This window comes from Schistocerca cancellata, chromosome 6 (genome assembly GCF_023864275.1).
Source record: "Schistocerca cancellata isolate TAMUIC-IGC-003103 chromosome 6, iqSchCanc2.1, whole genome shotgun sequence".
NCBI classification, from domain to species: Eukaryota; Metazoa; Arthropoda; class Insecta; order Orthoptera; family Acrididae; genus Schistocerca; species Schistocerca cancellata.
In genome coordinates, this window is record NC_064631.1 from 285,299,726 (window position 1) to 285,322,980 (window position 23,255).

General features: G+C 39.4%; 2 protein-coding genes across 2 annotated transcripts in view; both read left to right on the forward strand.

The window, feature by feature from the left end:
* Window positions 1–2,488, forward strand: part of LOC126088529 (peroxiredoxin-6) — a 65,013-nt gene extending 62,525 nt beyond the window's left edge. The window contains exon 5 of the mRNA XM_049906696.1: window positions 400–2,488. Coding sequence (XP_049762653.1) covers window positions 400–528 — 129 coding nt within the window. The 3' untranslated portion in view covers window positions 529–2,488. The remainder of the gene's footprint in view (window positions 1–399) is intronic.
* Window positions 2,489–19,196: 16,708 nt separating this feature from the next.
* On the forward strand, window positions 19,197–21,492 carry LOC126088293 (piggyBac transposable element-derived protein 4-like). Its single transcript, XM_049906423.1, has 2 exons — window positions 19,197–20,391; window positions 21,374–21,492. Exons 1-2 carry the CDS (start codon window positions 19,197–19,199, stop codon window positions 21,490–21,492), a joined length of 1,314 nt encoding a protein of 437 aa, XP_049762380.1.
* The last annotated feature ends 1,763 nt before the right edge of the window (window positions 21,493–23,255 follow it).

A 23,255-nucleotide genomic window follows, 5' to 3' on the forward strand; every position in this document is an offset into this window, starting at 1 on the left:
GTATCCTCGCTAACGGAGGACATTTTGAACATTTCCTGTAACAGAGTGTTTGAAGTCACGCTGATACGTTCTGTTGCTGTGTGTTTCCATTCCATGATTAATGTGATTTGAAGAGAAGTAATAAAATGAGCTCTAACATGGAAAGTAAGCGTTTCCGGACACATGTCCACATAACATATTTTCTTTCTTTGTGTGTGAGGAATGTTTCCTGAAAGTTTGGCCGTACCTTTTTGTAACACCCTGTATACAAGAATATGAACAAAATGATTTAAATGAGGATTTTTTTAAATTTTTTTTATAACTACTTAACATTAAGCAAAGAATTTGCCTTGCCTTGGTAATTTTTTGGAAAATTTAAATATTTGTTTCTTATTTCATTCGTTTTCTTGTTTTTATTAGAGTGGTGGTGACTGCATGGTCCTTCCAACCCTGAAAGAGGAGGAAGCAGCCAGTTTGTTTCCAAAAGGCATTTCAGTGAAACCTTTGCCATCAGGCAAATCATATCTAAGAGTTACTCCACAGCCATAAGTGTATATCTTTGTCGTATTTTGATCTCATTTTTCTTAGTTATGAAACTGTGATGCACCTTTGTTTTGATGTAACACATGATGTGAGCACATAATGTCGTGTGAGGTAATTGAAATCAATGGAAGGGATATGAGCAGCTGTGTTTTAAAATTTCGTTTTATGATAAGGGTTTCAAAGCTAATGCTTGAAAATTATTCATGGTCTTAAACAATGAATTATAATTACAGATATTAAGAGTTATGCATTTTGTGTTGTGTATAAGTAATGTAAATTAGTTTGTGAATTGTGATGTACAAGCTCAAATGACATGATTTACTACCTAAAATAGACAAGAGGGTCAAAGATTTCTCTTCCAAATGTGAAATTTACCATCTAGCATTGCCTTAAGCTTGGCAACAGTGATAACCATATATATTATATTAACGCAGCACTTCTGTAGAGTTTGTAACAAGGTGATTAATGAACATGTCTGATTACTGTTTGAGTTAATAAGATATTTCATTTGGTAGCGACAAGTGGCAATGTTTTAAATATTCTCTGGTGAATTATGAACTCGTGCATACACGTGAATTTTATCAAGTGTACTTAACTTGTTCTGTGATGTTTATCTGATGTACTTAAATTATAAATGTGCTGAAATCTAGTTCTGGTTGCTGCATCCAGTGCCTTTGTGATTTTATTATTAGGGTATTGTTATTAAACAGTATTTTGTATACACATAGTTACTATCTTATATTTTTGTTACTAGTTCTGTTTCTCTGATGTAAAAGAAAAATATTAGTAAAACGATGTGGAACAAGGTGCGGTTTAAATAATTGCTTTACAGAAAGGTTGTGATCCACAAAGATATGCAAATATGTTTTATTCAGATTCTGCTGAGATTGTGTACATTAGAAGATAATTCCAATTAATAAAATACCTATAAAACAGTAAACATGGCAGGCCAGCCTTCATCAAGCTAAGATATAGACAGAAACAAGATTCCCTTCAGTGGTATATTTTAAAATTTTACTGTTTACATAAACAGGTGCACAAAAATTGTTCCATATACTGTTTATCACATACCTTTAAAGCCATTTCACCGAACCATTGAAATGCCTCATGATTACTATCAAACTGTCATACTTGTGAATTGATACACCTGATCAAGAACTTGACAAAGAAAGCTTTGAGAGGGAGGTAGTGAGTGCGTAAATTTATTTATTTTTTTGATGTGATGCAAACCAACATACACATTTTGACACACTTTATTCTAAGACATAAAACAAAAACTTTTATGTGAATGCCTTTTATGAGAAACATAGTAAGTTTGTTTATATATTGTCTTCAATATGTGTTCCAGATGGTTTAAAATTAACATTGTTTGTTCCATTTTTCTCAGTCTTTCCATGAGTGCGATGCAAATGGAACTAAAAAGCAGTTGACAGAATATGTGATATAAAAAAATTAAGTTTAAACAATCAAAATGACTAAATTTAGCATCAGACTTGAGAAAAGATAACTTCATTGGGAACTACGAGAGTTGGCTGAAACGTAATGCCTCCACCTTCTTAACTCTTCAACAGTTGGCAGCACTGGTATGTGGCAGGTACTGGCTTGTTCCATAGCCTCTTCTCTACAGCTCCAGTTGGTGGGTTTTCCTGCAGCATGACAATGCCAAACACACACTTCACTTGCCACCACAACAGAACGTCAGAGACTGAATCTCGCTACTGTATGGCATCCTCCATACAGTCCAGATTAAGCACCGTTGGACTTCCATCTGTTCCCAATAATGAAAGACGATCTGTGGGGACATCATTATGCTTCTGATGAAGACGTTGGAGACTGTGGTTGCGGAAAGTGTCGACTTCTTCCGTGATGGCTTCAGAAAACTTGTTAATTATTGACAGAAATGTATCCAATTGGCTGGTGATTATGTGGAGTGGTGAATACTGGTAATTAAAGATCACATTCTAAGGATTATTTCTGCATTTGATTTATTAAAATATTCCCATCCAAACCTAATTAACATATGTGGAGGCATTACTTTTCATTCAACCCTCGTAGAGAGTGAAATAATCTTTAAAGAGCGATGCACTAGTCAGTAAGATTATGGGCTAGAAATAAATAAACCGTGTTGGTTTCTGAATTTTGACAAGTACTTAGGCTACAATATTATTATTATTATTATTATTATTATTATTATTTCTTTCTTTCTTTCTTTTCTCAGACGTTATGTCTGGTCAAAAATGGAAAGTGACACGGACCTTGATCAAGCGTGACTTCCTTTCAACTGTACGGTATATGTTATATTGCAGTTAGGAACTTTCGGGTAATTGAACATGTATCAATAATTACAGATTTTTGTAGTTTTGTATACAAGTTTGGCTGTAGCTGTATTGCATTGATGTACTGGTGGATATTGTGTGGTATGACTCCTGTAGTTGATAGTATAATTGGTATAATGTCAACTTTATCCTTATGCCACATGTCCTTGACTTCCTCAGCCAGTTGGATGTATTTTTCAATTTTTTCTCCTGTTTTCTTTTGTATATTTGTTGTATTGGGTATGGATATTTCGATTAGTTGTGTTAATATCTTCTTTTTATTGGTGAGTATGATGTCAGGTTTGTTATGTGGTGTTGTTTTATCTGTTATAATGGTTCAGTTCCAGTATAATTTGTATTCATCATTCTCCAGTACATTTTGTGGTGCATACTTGTATTTGGGAACGTGTTGTTTTATAAGTTTATGTTGTAAGGCAAGCTGTTGATGTATTATTTTTGCTACATTGTCATGTCTTCCGGGGTATTCTGTATTTTGCTAGTATTGTACATCCGCTTGTACTGTTCTGATACGGGTGCTTGCCATGTAGTGTTTTCTTTTTCCAATTTACTTTCTTCGTATCTGTTGATGTTATGTGATCTAAAGGGTTGTAGAAGTTATGAAATTGCATTGGTGTAGCCGATGTATTTATATGAGTGACTGCTTTGTGTATTTTGCTAGTTTCTGCTCGTTCTAGAAAGAATTTTCTTAAATTGTCTACCTGTCCATAATGTAGGTTTTTTATATCGATAAATCCCCTTCCTCCTTCCTTTCTGCTTAATGTGAATCTTTCTGTTGCTGAATGTATGTGATGTATTCTATATTTGTGGCATTGTGATCGTGTAAGTGTATTGAGTGCTTCTAGGTCTGTGTTACTCCATTTCACTACTCCAAATGAGTAGTTCAGTATTGGTATAGCATAAGTATTTATAGCTTTTGTCTTGTTTCTTGCTGTCAATTCTGTTTCCAGTATTTTTGTTAGTCTTTGTCTATATTTTTCTTTTAGTTCTTCTTTAATATTTGTATTATCTATTCCTATTTTTTGTCTGTACCCTGGATATTTATAGGCATCTGTTTTTTCCATCGCTTCTATGCAGTCGCTGTGGTTATCCAATATGTAATCTTCTTGTTTAGTGTGTTTTCCCTTGACAGTGCTATTTTTCTTACATTTGTCTGTTCCAAAAGCCATATTTATATCATTGCTGAATACTTCTGTTATCTTTAGTAATTGGTTGAGTTGTTGTTTTGTTGCTGCCAGTAGTTTTAGATCATCCATGTATAGCAAATGTGTGATTTTGTGTGGGTATGTTCCAGTAATATTGTATCCATAATTTGTATTATTTAGCATGTTGGATAGTGGGTTCAGAGCAAGGCAGAACCAGAAAGGACTTAATGAGTCTCCTTGGTATATTCCACGCTTAATCTGTATATTTGTAGTAACCATGAGTGAGGTACACTATCAAAAGCTTTCTGGTAATCAATATATGCGTAGTGTAGCGACCTTTGTTTAGTTTTAGCTTGATATGTCACCTCTGCATCTATTACCAGTTGCTCTTTACATCGTCGTGCTCCTTTGCAACAGCCTTTTTGTTCTTCATTTATAATTTTGTTCTGTGTTGTATGTGTCATTAATTTCTGTGTAATGCCTGAAGTTAATATTTTGTATATTGTTGGTAGGCATGTTATGGGGCGATATTTAGCTGGGTTTGCTGTGTCTGCTTGTGTAAGTGTATCAGGGAATGTGTATGGGTCTGCAATGTAACTGTTAAATAATTTAGTTAGATGTGAATGTGTTGAGGTGAACTTCTTTAGCCAGAAATTTGCTATTTTATCTTTTCCAGGGGCTTTCCAATTGTAAGTAGAATTAATTGCTTATCACTTCCAATTGTGAGTAGAATTAATTGCTTATCACTTCAGGCATTTGTGGTATCATCTTGTATGTGTCTGTTTCTGCTTGTATCCACCGTGCATGCCTGTTATGTTGTACTGGCTTTGACCATATGTTGCTCCAGAAGTGTTCCATGTCTGTTATGTTTGGTGGATTGTCTATGCCCCCCTCTGACATTTCATTTCTTATAGAATGTGTTAGCTGTCCAATGTCTTTTCTCAGTTTTTCTATTCTGATCTGTAGCCTGTGTTGCCATGCGGGTTTTGTGGGTTTCTTCTGTGTGTTGGTTGGTTCTGATCTCTGCCTAGTGTGTATATTTAGTGTAGTGAGTGCTCTTATATAAACCAGTAGTTGTAACTCTTCCATAGTTGTGTTTTCATTTATTTTGTTGTGTATGATTGTGTTGATAGTTTTTATTGTTGTTTTGACTTGTGGGTTATTTGGCGGTCTATGCAAGAATGGTCTAATGTCTGTATTTGTGTCTTTGTATTCTCTATATGTCAGCTGAAATTTTTCTTTTATATCTAACATGTGTGTCACTTCGTGTTCTATTATTATCTTCGTGTTCTGTTATTGTTGTTGTTGTTATTATTATTATTATTATTATTATTATTATTATTATTATTATTTCCAAAGAAATTCCATAACTCACACATTTTGTAACTGATTGTCTAGGAAGTTCATAGTTGTAGAACCATGGCAGTAGGTGGGCACATTGCAGCTAGTCTGAGGTTCTTACCTTTGTAGTGGAGGTTCACCATAAGGTCAATGATCTCTCTCTCTCTCTCTAGGTAGTTTTAACTACCTTAGTTATCTGAGTTCAGAGTTTCTCAGTTTAAGGGTAGTATGAAGAAGTGACATAAAAATTAGAGATTATGATTTCGCAATGTTCTGTGGAGGTTTGCTTTCATCTTGGTAGGGGATCAGCACTGTAAACTATTGCTGTGCCAAGTAGAGGCCACCCAGGATATGGTGGCTGATACGCAGTGTCCAGGTTTTGTTGAAAGTGCTGGGGAGTTCGTTCGTTTGTTCAGAAGGGAACACTGACAGTGTTTGCCACCTTTCAGTCAGTTGGTAGTGACAGAATCGAGGCGCATGCCCTGTTATCTTTCTCAAGCTATTTTACAGAAACTATTCATTAAAAATTTTCACTTTTGCATTACTTGTAGTTCTATATGTAACATTCATAATGGTGTGCCCATCATTTCATTAATGGTCATAGTTATTGTGATATTTACATGAAAGTAAGATCCTGTGTGAAATTTGAAGAAGTTTAAAATGGAAAATTGAGGTCGCTATGATTTTGCATTTGGTGCATTTTACTTATGTTGCTGCATATGAAATTTAGGTAATGTATCAAATTTTTCTTTAGATTTAGGTGGTGGTCTGATTTCAGTAACAGTCTGAGATATCAAAGTGAGATTTTTGCAAATGATAGCATGCAAAAGGGAGAGTATTTTGCCTTATGGCTATAATGCAAAACTTCGTTATCTGCCATGTTATTCTACAAGTTACAGAATTTTTTGATGCACGAATGTAACTTTTAGATGCCATCGATAGCTGTTGAAACGAGAAATGCAGTGGGTTTTAGCACAACAGAACTAGCGTATTACATGTTTATTTTTTACCGAGAATGTTCTTTTTCATAAGATATTGATCTTAAATTTCTTCATTTCCTCACTTAATAAACCAATGTTTCAGAATTCTCTTGCAGTTACGTCTGCACAACATATTAGTGAGGTGACACTGTGTAAACTCAGTTTTGGTAAAAGCAGCAAAAAGAAAAGTTAAGGACTGCACTTCCCTTCAGCACTTGGCATTTCCCCTACAATTCCTGTCAGTGGTCCCCACTACTACCACTCCGCCCATGCATACCCTGCCTACTGTGCACCTACCAGCCACGATGTTCTGCATGGACTCTAAAAACATAATTTTTCATGAGTAGCAGGGCAGCTGTCTTTATATCATTTTTTTAATGCATGAGTTATCTTAGATACTGTATCAGTGAAAGTTCGCAATATTAACTTTTACATTAAGGTTAGTCATAACATTTCTCCAAACAGCCTGCATTTTGTGAAGGGCAGTGTACATAAACTCACACTTTGCTTTTAAGATACCCTTAGCTTGTTATGTAGTGGTTATTCACTGCCTCTAGATTGTGGGGTCCTAGGTTCGATTCCTGCGTGGATCGGAGATTTTCTTCCGTTGGGGAGTAGGTGTTAGTGTTATCATCTTCATCGATGGTGCAAGTTGCCAAAATAGCATAAGATTCCAGGACTTACACCAGGAGGCCGTAAAACCCCAGATGGGTTTGCCGACCAATAATGCCATATGATCATTTTATTTTGCTCATAAAATATTCTGGATTAAAACTACTTTCCTGCATTTCTTATGTACTGTGGTACCTTAGGCTTGAGCGAGATGGCACAGCGGTTAGCACACTGGACTTGGATTTGGGAGGACAACTGTTCAAACCCACATCTGGCCATCCTGATTTAGGTTTCCTGTGATTTCCCTAAATCACTCCAGGCAAATGCTGGAATGGTTCCTTTGAAAGGGCATGGCTGAATTCCTTCCCCATCCTTGGCAAATACGATGGGATCAATGACCTCGCTATTTGGTCCCCTCCCCCTAAATCAACCAACCACCGAACATTAGCCTTGTGATTGTTCCACTGACTTCAGTAGTGAACTGCAAAAAAGGATTTTAGAAAATGATTGCAAGTGGTTTTTCTTCTGGGTACCATTCACATCAGATTCTATCAATGACCATGTTCAGCTTCTCTGGCAGATCCATTGTGTTAGTAACTTTCAAAGAGAAAGACTATTTTAGTAGGTTTCCATCACATTTGTTCCTCATTCAGATTGAGCAGATGTTCTCAAATACTCCAATGCAGCATACCACTATCAATGAACTTCTCTTTCCAAATTATAATCCTAACAAGCTATTACGCCACACAAGCTCTTTGCCAAACAAAATATTTATCATTCCCCATGAAAGATAGCTGGGTGCTTATGGACACTATAGCAGAAGTAGAATTGAAAACAGGTGGTTGTGACCCTCTACTGCTGAAGAAGTCGTGGTTTTTGATGTAGTTGCAAGGATCTATCATGTTTGAATATGCGTATAATCATATTGTGAACTGAGGCAGGTAAAAGAAAGGGGATGTAAGTGACAAAATCAACATTTTGAGAAAATAGGCTTCAACGTTTGTATCAGATTTACAATTCTATGTTCATTTCTTCCATTGTCTACAGTAACCAACATGTCCAATGGTTATTAATGAAACCGTACTTACAATATCAGTGTATTCAATTCAGAATGTTGTACTCATTAATGTTTTTATTAATAATTTACTTAGCACTTACACCCCTCTACCTCCAAATGTATATCTTATATCCCTTTGTCTCTCATTAATGTTAGATTTGGAATGAATCATAAAAGTAATAAAATAGTTTGTCACATTTTCATGTATTACATCAATCAGTACACACGACTTTTATTGATTACTAGCCGACAAACTTGGCATTGCCTGGGTAGTCATTTCCCCAGTTGTAGAATAACGTTGAAATAATTTCATTTCCATGTATTCATGAAAACACCTTCCAAATTATGAAATAGCTGTGCAAAGAAATATGCATAATATACAAATGTGTAAGTAGAGTATCAAAATTAAGAAACATGAGGGACAGTCAAGGGGAAACAAAACACCTGCCACAGGGTAATCACCACACACATTAAGACATTTATCCCACTGGGGATAAGAGTATCTATTCCTGTTTCGCAGAATACGGTCAATTGCTGACGGATCCACAACAGCACCCATTCTTGCATTTCCTAGTCCAACTGAAATGGAAGTGCAAGTCTGCCTTTCTTTGGGTCGCCAATGACATGAAAAGCACACGGTGAAAGATACAGGCTGTACGGAGGATGTCACAGTGTTTCCTGACCAAATTACTGAAGTGTAGCCTTTGTCCAATTGGCAGTGTGGGGGCAAGTGTTACCGTGCAACAGGATGAATTCCATCAGAGAGCCGAAGGGCAAATGTGGAATGTTACCACTGATCAACTTTCCCATCTTCCTCACAAAGAAATTCAAAGCTTTTCACAAAACTTCCTGCAAGGTCATGTTGCCTTTCTCAGCTGCAGGGTCCCCCTATTTGTCAAGTTCGTTGACCGTGGAACCTCAATCAGTGCACAGCATCATGAAGAAACTGGGATGTGTCATAAAAGTCAAAATGCCAAGGATGCTGTCGGAAGGAATTGTCCTGTTGCATAATAATGCCTGTCCCCACACTGCCAATCAGATTAATCCTATGCTTGAGCAGTTTAGTTGAGAAACACTGCAACATACTCCTTACAGTCCAGATGTTACTTTCAGTACTATTATCTGATCCCTTCAACCCTGTTCCACTTGCAAGTAGTTTGTGGGAAGAATGATTGTCGGTAAGCCTCTGTGTTGGTTCTAATTTCTCGAATTTTCTCCCAGTGGTCAATAAGCAAGATATATGTGGGGGGAAGTAATATGTTTTCAGACGACAACTGAAAAATGCTGTCCCAAAATTTCAATAGTAAATCTCTCTGCGATGCAAAACGCCTCTCTTGTAACGTCTGAGTGGAGTTTGTTTAGCATCTCCGTAACACTCTCTCGCTAGCTAAATGATTCCATGATGAAATGCGCTGCTCTTCGTTGGATCTTCTCTATCAGTCCTACCTGATAGGGATCCCAGATAGATGAACAGTACTCAAGAATTGGGCGAACAAGTGCCTTATAAGCCACTTCTTTCGTGGATAAACATTTCCTTAAGATTCTTCTGATGAATCGGAGTCTAGTCTCTGCTTTTCCCACTATCTGTTGTAAGTGGTCATTCCAGTTAAGGTTGTTCTGGATAGTTACGCCTAAATATTTTACGGCAGATGCTGTCTCCAGCTGTTTGTCATCAATAGTGTCGCTGTACAGTAGTGGATTTCTTCTCCTATGTATGTGCAATATGTTACAGGGTCAACTGCCCAAGCCTGCACCACTCATCATTTCTCTGCAGGTCGTTCTCCAAATTCTTACTATCTTCTGGTGTTGCTTCTTTGGTGTAAACCACTGCATCATCTGCGAATAGCCTTAAAGAGCATCCGACACTTTCTACTATATCATTTATATATATTGTAAACAGCAACAGTCCTATCACACTTTCCTGTGGTACTCCGGATATCACCTGTACACCTGTCAATTTTGTTCCGTTACGAGCAACATGCTTTCTATTTGCAAGAAAGTCTTGAATCCAATCGCAAGTCTGCTCCAATACTCCGTAAGCTCGTATGTTTTTCATTAAATGGCAATGTGGGATGGTGTCAATGCCTTACTGAAATCAAGGCATCAAGCTGAGCGCTGTTGTCCATTGTGCAGTGGATCTCACGGAGGAACGGAGCGAGCTGAGTTTTGCAGAATCTCTGCGAAATCATTGTTCACTTTCCAAAAATGTCATAATTCTTGAGTGTAAGACATGTTCCTCAATTCTACAACAGATTGACATCAACGATATAGGTCTATAATTGTGTGGTTCTGTGTTACAGTCTTCCTGCGCTTTTTCTTTTTTTTGTTAGCTATGTTTCACGGCTCAAGTGATCTATGATAAATTACTGCTAGAATGTTTCATTGTGAGATTGTAGTGTTGCTGTTCCATTTTCCGTAATGCATGCTTCAGTCATTCAACTGATGCCTTATTGAGGATGCATTGTCCACCTGCAGTGCAGCTATTCCACATTCTGTAATGCACAGTGCTGTCAATCAACTGAATAATCAGTAGTCATACAGTCCAGATGTTTCGCTATGTGGTTTTCACATCTTTGGAAACCAAATGAAAGACTTGCATGGACATCAGTTTCTCGTACAAGGAAGTGCATAGTGGGTGTGGTTGTGGTTCTGCCTGTGGCCTATGAGTTCGGGACTATTACATGGGCCCATTGTGGTGGGTATTCAATATTTATTTGACTGCCCCCTATAGCATGCAAAATACAAATTGTCTGTAATGCTTGTTTAACTCAGAATTGGATTATAAATAATATTCCTAGTATGCTGGGCACAGCTGCTTCGCATGTCTACAACACGATTTTGTCTCTATGGCAAGGCCTCTTCGTAGCTCTATAAGTGGCTGTTTTCGACTGCAGTCATTTGTGCTTCAGTTGAGAGCTGTCAAAAGTACTGCCAGGTGTCAAGGATTTTGTTAAGTTGACTCAACTGTAGGAATGTCTTAGTAGTAAAGACTAAACGTGTTAAAACGTCGTTCATGATGTGGCAGTGCATCAGAAATGCTGGAAATCTTGGAGATTTTCTCGCAAGGAGCCAATCATCTTCACAGTCAACTTCTACTACACGTAAATGGAATGGAGCTAACAATTCAGACCCTCCCAGTTGCACCATGGTTTCTCGTGGTTTCATGTACAATCCTTTGAAATGATAAATCTGTTTATTATTCAGAAAGTGTTGAAGCAATTGCTGCCCCTGTGAAAACCTGCTGTCATTTACGCAATGGCACTTTGGTTTTGGAGATAACGTCTGATTTCCAAGCACAACAACTAGTTGCAGTTTTGCAGCTCCACGGCTGTCCTGTTCTTGTCGAGACCTGTCAAACGCAGAGTTCTTCCCATGGTGTTACTTACACTAGGCTGCTCGATCCTGTGACCTAGGCAGAAATCCAAACATACCTCTCTGGTCAGGATGTCATTGCGGATGATGAAAAAGGTAGTGCATACTTAGTGTCCACTTATCGCCCCGTGTCATGGTACTCCTCCAGGTGTGCAGAAACCACCAAACTTTTGTCTCACAGGGCAAAGTCACCGGCTACACAACCGGCAGGCTAGGAAGGACAGAAGTAATACTCTTGCAAAGACTTCTTACGTCCCTCCAGCCAACAAACATCCAAGTCTTCCTCTGCCAAACAGGAAGGCTCCAAGAAATCAAACAAAGGCAACCGGTCTTCTCCTTTGTCAACTCTGAGATCCTCTTTGATGGTGCTGCCCTGTGATACCCTCACCAGGCTGATTTCTGTGTTGCCAGTGCACACTCACTACAGTTTTTCTCCCCTGGAATCCACAGGCTGACAGAAGGAGAACGCCAACGCCTTTGTATACCTCGTGGAGCAGGATCCTCCAGCCTCTGTGCCCTGTGGCAGTGAGTCTTAGGAGGCTGGCATTTGGCAGCTGCCGAGTCCCTTCATTTTTTCCCTCCTTCCCTCTCCTCTAATGGAATGTTTGCGGCCTTCAACCCAACAAAGAGGACTAATGGCTGCTCTTGGAAATGCAGTGTCCACTTGTTCTCGGCCTCCAGGAAACAAAATAGCATCCTCACGACGGCTCTGAGCTCTCGCATTTCTACCTGTTCCGCTTTGACCTTCTACCGAGGACAGTATTCCATCTCATCGGGGAGTAATGTTAATCATGCGGGATGACGTTCATAGCCCAACGCCGTCAGCTGGTATTTTGTGGAGATTTTTTACTTTTCCATTTTAACCGTTGTAGCAATATGACAAAGGATATTTAATCTTTAGTTCAGGACCTCCATTTCTCTCTGGTGTATTTTATGAACCTTTCTCAGAGCCCCAATTTTTAAGTGGCATGGGGCATATGACCCTAGTTGTTTTTGCAGCCTAAAACAAAACAAATCATCTGATCACGACAGTTTACAAAACTTTTCAAACCAAATACTTGTATGAACACTTGTATCTCTCTGCATCCAAAGTAAAACAACTTCTTGTTAAGTATTTCTTCAAACAGCCGCCATGGAACAGTTCAAATCATCTTACACCTATGTATGTCTCTTTGATGTTATTGTCGGTATTGTCCACTGTGATATGTCTATTATTTTACTGGTGTTGTGTGACTTTTCTTTCAAGAAATATATTAGTACATAGTGCACAAAATGCCACAATTTTCTTCTTCTTATCGTCCATACTTTCTAATATATAAACTATTTTTGAAGTGTAAAATTGTACTACAATAAATAAAATGTCTATAAAATGCTACACTGTACTATGTACTTGTGGTGAGACAGTCGCAATTCCTGAAATCTGTCACCCACAGCCTCTGGTACCACAGTCCTGGGTCTGTGAATTTTCCACGAAAATCCACCGCATTGCGGCACACACACACACAGACAGACCTGGCTTGGGGACAGATAGGTGAAACTAGATCCGACAGGCAAGGCCTGCGGCAGCTGCTGGGCTAGCGGCAAAACGTGGTGGCATGACTGCAAGCTGAGGGAGTGGTAGGAAGAGGAGAAGTAGCAGGAACAAGGGAGCACGGAAGCAGCGCATGTACTCAGCTGCACTCAGCCAGCGAAGATGCATGACATCTCCATAAACAAACCATTTTATCTACTGAGACAAATACGAGACTCTTCCAGCATTTTTTAAAAATTTCCCTGATACATTTAAAATATCCTGATTTTTCAGAACTTGTGGCAACTCTGATAATACATTTTTTTCACATTCACACCTTCATTATTCACTCTCACAACTAAAGCACAGTTATAATAGTAATTAATAAACAGAAAATGAAACAAATGGAACGGCAAATAAAAATGACAGTATTTTGATTGCAGGTCAAATAGTGTTCGTTAGCTAGTGACCTCTATCAGATTGCTCAGAAGCTATGTACACTCAGACATCCAATGCTACCTGCCCTGCGTGACTCGTACTGTGTGTTGGTTCACTGCTATAACGATCTCAATAGGCACAATGTATGGCGCTAGGCCTGTGTCATTTCTCAATAAGGAACTTGAAACCCCCAGCACAGGGCACGGGCGTATAGAGGATATATGACTAAAGGTTTTTTTTTTTTTTTTGCTCAGTTTTGAAGAAATTAAGACTATTGTCAAATAATCTTCACAAAACCCAAAGAAATTCTGGTCATATGTAAAGGCTTTTAGTGGCACCAAAGTTAGTGTCCAGTCCGTAGATGAGACAGGAACTGAAATTGAGGGTAGCAAAGCAAAAGTTGAAAGGCATAACTCTGTTTCCATAAGTTACTTTTTCTCTTATAAAAAAATAAATAACGTTCATATCAACATGGATTCTGCGAACAGGAGATCCTGCGAAACTCAGCTCGCCTTGTTCCTCCATGAGATTCACAGCGCAGTGGACAACTGCGCTCAGGCTGATGCCGTGTTCCTTGACTTCAGTAAGGCATATGACACCGTACCGCATTGCCGTTTAATGATAAAAAGTGAGATTATGGAGTATCGGAGCAGCCCGGCAATTGGACTTGAGTACTCTGCAAGACTGAAATAGCTATGACATTTTATCAGTTGGTGCTGGGAATGCTGTTCCAACTATTAGTGGGCAATATTTCCTGCTGCAGTGATTGCATTCAGGACGTTTTGGTCACAAGGGAAAAGTATTTTGCAAAATGGATAGAGGCTGTAATGTATGATTTGAGCTTGTATTGCATAATTATGAAGGACCAGATTGGCGGGTGTGACTGACTAATGGAAATTGTGAAGGTGCTTGGAGCGTCGTCGTTGACAGCCTAAGATGCCAATTTTAAAGGTAAGCCCATTTGTGTGCCAGATAAGATTTTAGAAAGAGGATGTGTGAGTGGAGTTTTGAGAGGGCAAATATGAGTTTATGGAACTAGCAGAAGCAGAATGAGCATGGATTAACAGTTGGAAGGCAAAAGGAGTGGATGAAAAAAGGGGTGGAAACAAGAAGGTGTAAAGTTCATAACTGAAGTGTTATATTGGAAATAAAAGGTAGGTACTGTGTAGGGCCGATGTGGGAAGTTGGAAGAAAAATCAGAAAATTATATAAAGAAACAGGAAGCAGTAGCTACACTCGTAAATAGATATATTCTAATTCTAACAGTCAAGTTCGGCAGCACATACTGCTGGTGGAAAATAGTGTTAAAAGAGCACTGGAATGTACAAAACTGGGCTCTCGCGGCAAGAGCAGAAAATTTTAATGGCACTAATTAGCATAGTGGGCTGTAAGAACAGCATGCATACAGAGTATGCAACAGACACACTGATATGTTTTGAAGGCAGGCACTGGAGAGGAGGAGAACACACAAATTTATTTCAGAATAACAAATGGATAAATGAGTTGTAGATAAGTAAAGAATGACAGTAGTGTAGTAAAAGGGAGTGGGATGGAAGAAAGCTGAATTAGCTATGTACAACAATGGAAATTCTTGAATGGAATAATATATAAAATAAAGGAAACCATTCATTGAAAGCTGATTGATGTGTGGTATATGGAAACATGCAAGAGAAAACAGAATACACACACATTTTTGAGCATTTGTACAAAAGTACACGCACAGACACCCAAATGCACACACCTGATGCATTAGTCAAGAGGAGCTAGCAACACAGTGTGAGGAAGGTCTACTTTGTGGTTTGCCACAGTTCGGCAGTGTCTGTTCAAGAATGTAGATTTCCCTCCACCATATCCTGTGCTTTCCCCATCTTCCTGGCCTAAACCTCAGCTAACCTGTTTCCCAATGTCTTGTCTTACCTATTCCTTATCTCTTCTGCCCACATCAGTCCTACGTCCAGATTGTGTACTGTCTTCTCTTACCACTCTTCCTCCCCCTCCCATTCCCTCAGGTGGTCATTCCTCTTTCTCCCCCTTCCCCCTCCTGACACTCTTCCCACTCCGCTTCCCTCTTCGTCTCCTTAACCTCTTTGCTCTCTCCATCTCTTTTATGCTTTACCCACTGAACTCCTTTTGTCTTGTGCAGCATCTGTGACATCTGTTGAAAGACCTGCCTCCCACTAACCCACTACCCCTCTTTGTCTCATGCATTCTGCCTTTATCCCTCCATAACTCCATGTACCCTGGCAACTGCTTTCAAAAATCGATAATCAGCAGACAGTCTCAATGCAACCACAGGTGTGCGCATTTGGTTTTCTGTGTGGGTGTGTGTGTGATTATGTGTCCTTTTGATAGAGCAAGAGCTCAAAAGGTGGTATGAATACTGTTTTCAGTTGTGTTTCTATGCGCCACACATCGGTAAGCTGTAGGTGAGTGGTTGCCTGTCGTTTTATTTTATGAAGTTATGATAATCAAATGTTTCAATCCCGTGTAGCTCGGGTTTAACACTATTCCACAGGGCACAATGGTTTTAGAAGCTGAGACAAGTCCTTAACATCATCTGCAGCCAGTCAGTGTAACACTGGCACACAAACATTTGTTTATATATTAAATTTTACCAGTTGTGGACAATGTGTATACATCACTCTAGTATTGAAATTGATGGGATGAGGGTGGGAGAGAAAGAGTGGGTGGGGGTGGGGGGGAGGGAGAGGTGGGTTAGAGAGAGAGAGAGGGGGGGGGGGGGGCGGGACCCGGCTGTGGAGAGTTGCTGAAGTAAAGCTTCTGCATTGCATTATATCTATGAACTGTTAATGACACGTTAAAAAATTCACTTTTTAATTGTTCCTCAGCATTTTCTGGTGTAAAAACCCAGAAGGCAGTGACGTGGACCAAAAATTTCAGAATTACGGGGACATCCAAGACACATCAAGTGAGCGTGCACTGATTCCAAGTGACTAGATGCTGGGATCTTTCGATGTGTAATGTGTGCCCCTAGCTAAATCATTATGCATTGGGGCATTCTGTTATCTGTATTCATTACTGAAACATTCTACATTACTATCTGCGTACTATTAGTTGAAGTAATAGATGAGTAGAACATACAAGGATAAATGATTGCGTAAGAAGCACAACTGATCTCTAGTGATAAGGACAGTATGGAAGGTTCCAGACTACTGTCATGAATATTGAAACAGCTGATTGTCGCCCCAAGCTAACACGTAGAAGAGGAATGTAGCATTCCAAAGTTGCTAGTTTTGTCAGCCAAATAAATTTATTTAGGGATGCCATGTCCAGAAATGAGGCTTTAATTAAGTGGATACCCTTGTATAATAGTATTTAAGACCTACTCAATGATGTAGACTATGAAGCCGATGTATCAGCATGCTAAGAATACACAGGTCCAGTGAAATAAGCAATCCTGAAGGCAAAATGTGGTACTGAGGGAAGAATTTCAAATGTCACGGCTGTCGGGACAATTTCAGGGGTTTCTCCTGTAACAGTTTTCGACTGCCACAGATTAAGCTAGAGCCATTCTGTGGTAACATCGAGCAGTGGGCTCACTTCTGTGAACAGTTTTAATCTTCCATCAACACAGACAATAACTTGTCAATTGCTAATAAACATTTGTCTCTTAGATGCTGCCTTGTGGGGAAACCCAAGATTTGGTAGCCTTAATTGCTGTAACAGTAATTATTCAGGCACATCTAGATTATCTGGAGGTCGTCCTGCATTTAACATCTGACTCTGCAAGCTTTCAACTTTTAACATTTATTGAATGTAACAAGCACATCCAGGCTCTACAGTAGGGTTGGCAGTTATCACTCAAATAACTGGTTTTCGGTTACACTTTGATTGCTGTTACTTAAGGAACAACTGTACACTTCGAACAAAGATTAAAAAATTCCGTTGGAGTAGAAGGGGTACGAGATCACAATTAATATGTGGCTGAGGCTGTGGCAGAAATCGGTCACATTGTCTCCAGCTAAGGTTGCCATGGAAAAGATGGGTGCAGGGACAAGAGAGAAATGTCACAAGTTCATGACTTCCCTGTATCATCACTTCTGGATGGTGTCAACTTTTCATCCTGAAGCAACCACAAAATTAAGGGTTTAGTTATTATCCCATGTTTATAGCAAATCAATAAAATTATAGATAAATCAATGAAATTTACCTCCTCTGTCATGGAACATGATGGATTTTTTTTCTCCTTATATGCTGTCAAGTTTGTTGTGTTCCTCCCATTTTTAAACTTTAAAACAAATGACGCTTTGTATTTCATACCTACCCCACTTCATAAACTATTTCCATACTAGAGATGGTACCTTTCTGCAATACATCTGATATCCGAGGACGACAGTGAGAAACTATGTTTTCGACTGGGTGGGGCCAAGACTTACATACTGCATGTACATGCGTACTGTCTTATAGGCCACCACACATCAGGTACGTTATTGTCTCGACAATGCTGTATCAATTCTTATGTTGTGTGTGTTGCTAGTTCCTAATTGTAAGCATTGTTATTACAATAGTGTGCTGCAACAATGAAATCTTTCAAAGCAATGGAAATTTTGAGAACAAACATTACTTGTTTTTACAAAACGTTTTATTTAGAAACCAAAAATTTGAGCACTGCTGCTGTTGAAAATTGATATGCTTGTCTTTTTACCTGGTTATTAATAAAAAAGGATAAAACCTGTTATAACTGAGATAAACAAATATACAAAAATGCCGATTATTCAAAACTGAAACAGTTTTAACCTATTGATTCTTCCTATCCCTACTGTACAGGTGTTAGGGGAGAAAATAGAATCTTACTGTTGAGTGTCCATTCCTAAATAGTTCACGCTTTCTCTGGGGACATGTGTCTTTTGTGCCGTGCATTCATACACCGCGGCCGCAGCATGTAAGACACAGCTGCCGCCTTCTTGAACACTGTGTGCCAACGCTCCAGTGGCAGGGCAGCGCAGCATACTTCAAAGTGTTCACAGTGGGAGCACCACAAGAAATGCAGCTATCATACCACTGGAGTCTATGGAGCCAATTAGGATGCAGCCCCACCTGATAAAGTTGCATTGTCACAGTTTAGAATTGGGGGGAGGGGGCCATCTGGTGGATCTCCTGGAGTATGGAGTAGGTCTCCTCTCAGTCGTGATTCCGTTACTGTGCAAGTGGCTATGGACCTGAGCACGAGTGATTACGTTTTCTCCTTGTTTTCGGAATAAATCTTCTAAGTTGTAATGAACTACGACTTTCCATTTAGTAGTTTATACTTGGGACACAACAAATTTCCCAGGCTTCTAGTCATTTCTCTGGTGACAAGTTAAGGGATTTGGAATTTTGTTTTCATCTGTCAATGATCTAATAATATTTCTGTGTCTGTTATTTGAGTTAGTGTTTTTTTTTCTCTTCTTGTGTGGTATTTAGATATTCAGTTTTCAGTACAGCGTACTGCACTCAGATCCTATTTTGTGGTTCTCTGCTGTTGCTTTGAGTATTGTGTCCTCCCGTTCTTAGTTTTCATGCTAGTATATTTAGTGACAGTCATCACATAAGAGTTGTTAAAAAGTTGAAACAACAAAAACCTGTTTCTGTTGTTCCCATTACTGAAGTTTGTAATTTGCAGGCTCAGCAAATCAACAAGTTGATTGTGCCATTAACACGTTCACTGCCATCGGCGCACCAGCGCGTCCGGCCGATACTAGTGCATATGCCGTCGACGCGCCTGCGCGGCGAGACACTCAGCTGTTTCTCAGCGCCACAGTTTAGTCGGGCACAGCCATTCGGTGTGGTTCATTGCGCAGGCACTCTAAGAACGTATTGTTTTCAATTTTTGCGGGTGCGGTTCGTGTGTTTTCCCTACAGTTTTTCTCTGTTGTGGGACTGAAAATGGAAGACAATCGTGACACGGCGGGCCCTTCAGAACCTAAGAAACGTAAAACACAGGACACAAGAAACGTACAAAAACTAACGGATGCGGAATTATTACGAATATTAGAAGAAAGCGATTCGGAAACGGAACTGGCCAGTGAGGAGGACGGCGTGGAATCCAGTGAAGAGTCTGACGGAGCCGAGTTTGTTTTAGATGAGACTGTAGAAATGGCTGTGAATCCTAGCGACAGGGAAATGGCAGAAGGAGTGGTAACAAGAGATAACGCAGCTGATACAACTGTTGCGTGGGAAAGAGAGCCAGTTGGAATGATAAATTGCCCATTTATAAAAAATGAGGGACTGCTTATTCAACCGACGGAAAACACTCCCTTAGATTATTTTCGTCTTTTGCTGACGGACGAATTTCTATTGACAGTTGTAGAAGAAACAAATCGAAACGCGATTGAATTATTCCTTTCTGCGGGAACCAAAGGACAATCACGAATAAACTGTTGGAAAGATGTGACTGTTGGCGAATTGTTAGTGTTCTTGGGAGTTTTCCTGCACATGGGAAATGTAAAGATGAGGAATTTGCAGGACTATTGGAAAAAGGACGCTTTATTCAACGTGAAAGGAATTGCCGATAGTATTTCACGAAATCGTTTTCTGCTAATACTACGTGCATTACACTTTTCTGAAAATCCAAAACAGGGCAAACCAACACCATCCGACAGGTTGTATAAAATACGTCCCGTTATCAATTTTTTCAATGAAAGGATGTGCCAAGTTTACTACCCTGGACGGGAACTGTCTCTGGACGAATCAATGATCCTTTGGCGTGGACGATTACTTTTCCGCCAATACATCAAAAACAAAAAGCACAAATATGGCATAAAGCTATATATTTTGACAACTCCCACTGGAATGGTCCTAAAATTCGCGGTATACACTGGCATGCTGGACGATTTAGGAGGAAGAGGCCATGCGCAAAAAATTGTTCTTCATTTACTAGATGAAAAGTTGAATGCTGGTCACCATGTGTACATGGACAATTACTATAACAGCTTCGCATTGGCAAAGCTGCTCCTGGATAAGAAGACCCACTGCACGGGAACTCTGAGGGCGAATAGGAAGGATACACCCAAGGAAATACAGGAAGCAAAACTACGAAAAGGTGAAGCCGTTGCCAGATTTGCGGAAGGAGTTATGATAGGTAAGTGGCGTGATAAGAGGGAGGTTTGCTACATTTCTAATGCATTTACAAATGAAATGGTTGAGGTTGAAACCAAAAGAAAGGAGAAGAAATCTAAGCCCTTGGCCATTGTAAACTACAATAAATTTATGGCGGGAGTTGATCGGCACGATCAGATGTTATCATATTACCTCTCGGAACGCAAAACCATACGCTGGTACAAGAAACTTTTTATCCACGTTGTGGAAATGATACTGACAAACGCACATGCCCTACACAATAAATATTGTGGCACAAAAATGCCCCTCCAAGAATTTAGACTCAGTATTATAAGAGCACTATTGCCACGAAAGCAGGTAGAACGGCCAGTCAGAAATCCCCAACATGTTGTGGTAAAACGAGAATCAAATGGAAAATCAAAAACACCGCGAAAAAAGTGCAGATCATGCGCCAGCCGTGGACAACGAACAGACACGATTTACGAGTGCCTAGATTGCCCAAATAAAGCAGGATATTGTTTGAATTGTTGTGTTATTCACCACCTCTAAAGGCAGATAGCACTTTCGTTGCTCATTTATTTTTCGACAGTTATGTGTCGGTACTATTCGTAAACTTTGTATTTATTTTATTTGTTTGAGAGTGTAATGGATAAAGCTCTAGATTGTTTTTTTCTTAGATTTGACATACATTTTATTTCAGAAGTTTCTTCGAGATCTTGTGTTTGTATTTGAATGTTTCTACTATATTTTTTGTCCAATAAATATGTCGTTTGTCAGTAGGATGTTTCGTTTCATTTATGAATATAAAATGAAATTGTAGTAACCTAAACTGTCACACTAACCAGGAACAATACACTAGACGCATTGGCGCGTCCACGGCCACCCGCTACAGAATATGGCCTGATATGCCACTGACGCCTTAGTGCGCCCCAAAACAACTTTGATTCACGAGAGTAAATTTGATTGTGTACTTATAAACTAAATACATGTTATATTACTTTTAGCAATATATTTTCAGATTCTATTAAGAAAAATATTGGTTACGTGGCAAAGCAAGGCCAATTACAGTGGCAGTGAACGTGTTAAAACAATCACCCTGAATACTCAGCTGCAGCAGCAATGAACGCAGCCTACACTACCAGTTTCAGTCATACCTCCATTCCATCAGTTTGACCTACAGCAGATTTTATACATATACTATGACCAACAGAAATGTGTGTAGTAAAATGAATCCCTGCTATTTACTCAACTTCAATAACTGGCAAGAGGATTGGAGGCACATCTCAGCATCTATAAAGCATCACAAGAGATACAGAAAAATTTTTCCATATCTGTTGAGGCACCTATATCTGTAACCTTTGCCTGAAACTCAGTCCTGACTACTGTCCTGAACAGTTGCCGATGTACTGTTTCTCTCATTGCTAGACAGTTATTTTGAAGCACAAGTGTTGGTAGCAGCTGCATGTTCAAATTTTTTTCTTCTACATAAATGTTCCAATCACAGAACTAAAAGGGTAGTTACAACAGTGTCGATTCATTTGTGACTGCGGTAAAAATTTCAATTATCAAATGTGGCATGATGCAATTGTGCACAACTTGTCAGACTCTACAATACATGCAGCTATCTTACAGCATCAAAATCCTTCCCTCCAGGACGTGCTAAACATTATCGATAGTCATGAAGTTCGTTTCAATGTGGAACAGGACATGTTTTCAGAATTTGTGTGTCAGGTGTCGAGTGATAGTACAAGGTGCGTTTCTAGAACACACAAAGCACGTGTCAGTACAGCAAATACTCTGTGCGGGCATTGCGTGCAACGCAGCTCGTATAAATAAGTTCAAACTGTGTCTGGGTTTTCCTTTCTATCCTGTACTAACGACAATAAATCTTGTACACAGTGTGGCACCCAACATAAACGAAAGGACTATCGATTCTGTAGTGCTACATATTTTATGTGCGGGAAATGGGGTCATGGTTCAATTGTTTGTTAATCCAGTAAGCATAATTGCATGCAGCAGCATACGGATATCGGTATTCTCTCTTATAGTAGTGTTCAGGTTAATTCAGTGGTTCCCAGCCCTAACTATGTCTATGCGTTGTCACTATCTGGGCTGGAACTTCCACAGTCAGATTCGGTTGCCCAGTGTATCCTTATTGTGTCACAAGCCACCACACATTAGTCAATAGAGAGTAGTATCGGAACTTATCCCTTCCACCACAGGTGATGTGGCAGGTCCTGGACTCCAACCTCCTGCCTCTGACCCACTTGGTTGTGGTTGTGTAGACTCCGATGGTGACTCTACAGGCAATGCTTTGAATTGTGAATTTTTGTCAATGTCAGGCAGCAATGGTTCAGATCAGACCATCAGTTTTGTAATTAATGTGGAAAGCAATATAACGGCACTTTACACGTCAAGTCAGGTACATGACATCGATGGGTATGTCACAGTGACTTTTGGAACAAATTTCCATCACAGTTGACATCTGTTTCTCTACAGTCTAGTAAGACTGCAAACAAATTGTTCATTGCTGTGTTCATAGAAGGGTTACCGATGCAATTGCAATTGGATACTGGAACTACTGCCACCTTGTTGAACCAGCATACATATCAGCTCCTCGGTTTCCCACAGTTGTCTCCCAGTACCAAAGTTATGTCTGCACACTATGGTGCATCGATCCCAGTCTTAGGTACTTGTAGTTTGTCTGTGTGCTACAATAGTCAGACACACGTTTTTTTATGGTGTTGGCATCTTTTGATTCACCTAACATTTTTGGTATGGACACATTCAAACTGGTCGGTTTCTTGTGGACAATGTTCTTCAAGTAGCTTCTCACGTACCCCCACAGCAATTTCAGGACAGATTGCTAAACTTTGTGACAAATAT

Coding starts and splice junctions, on each gene's coding strand:
- LOC126088293 (XM_049906423.1), top strand. CDS start 19,197: ATGGAAGACAATCGTGACACGGCGGGCCCTTCAGAACCTAAGAAACGT. Junction 20,392..21,373: donor TGCGGAAGGAGTTATGATAG/GTAAGTGGCGTG, acceptor TATTACTTTTAG/CAATATATTTTCAGATTCTA.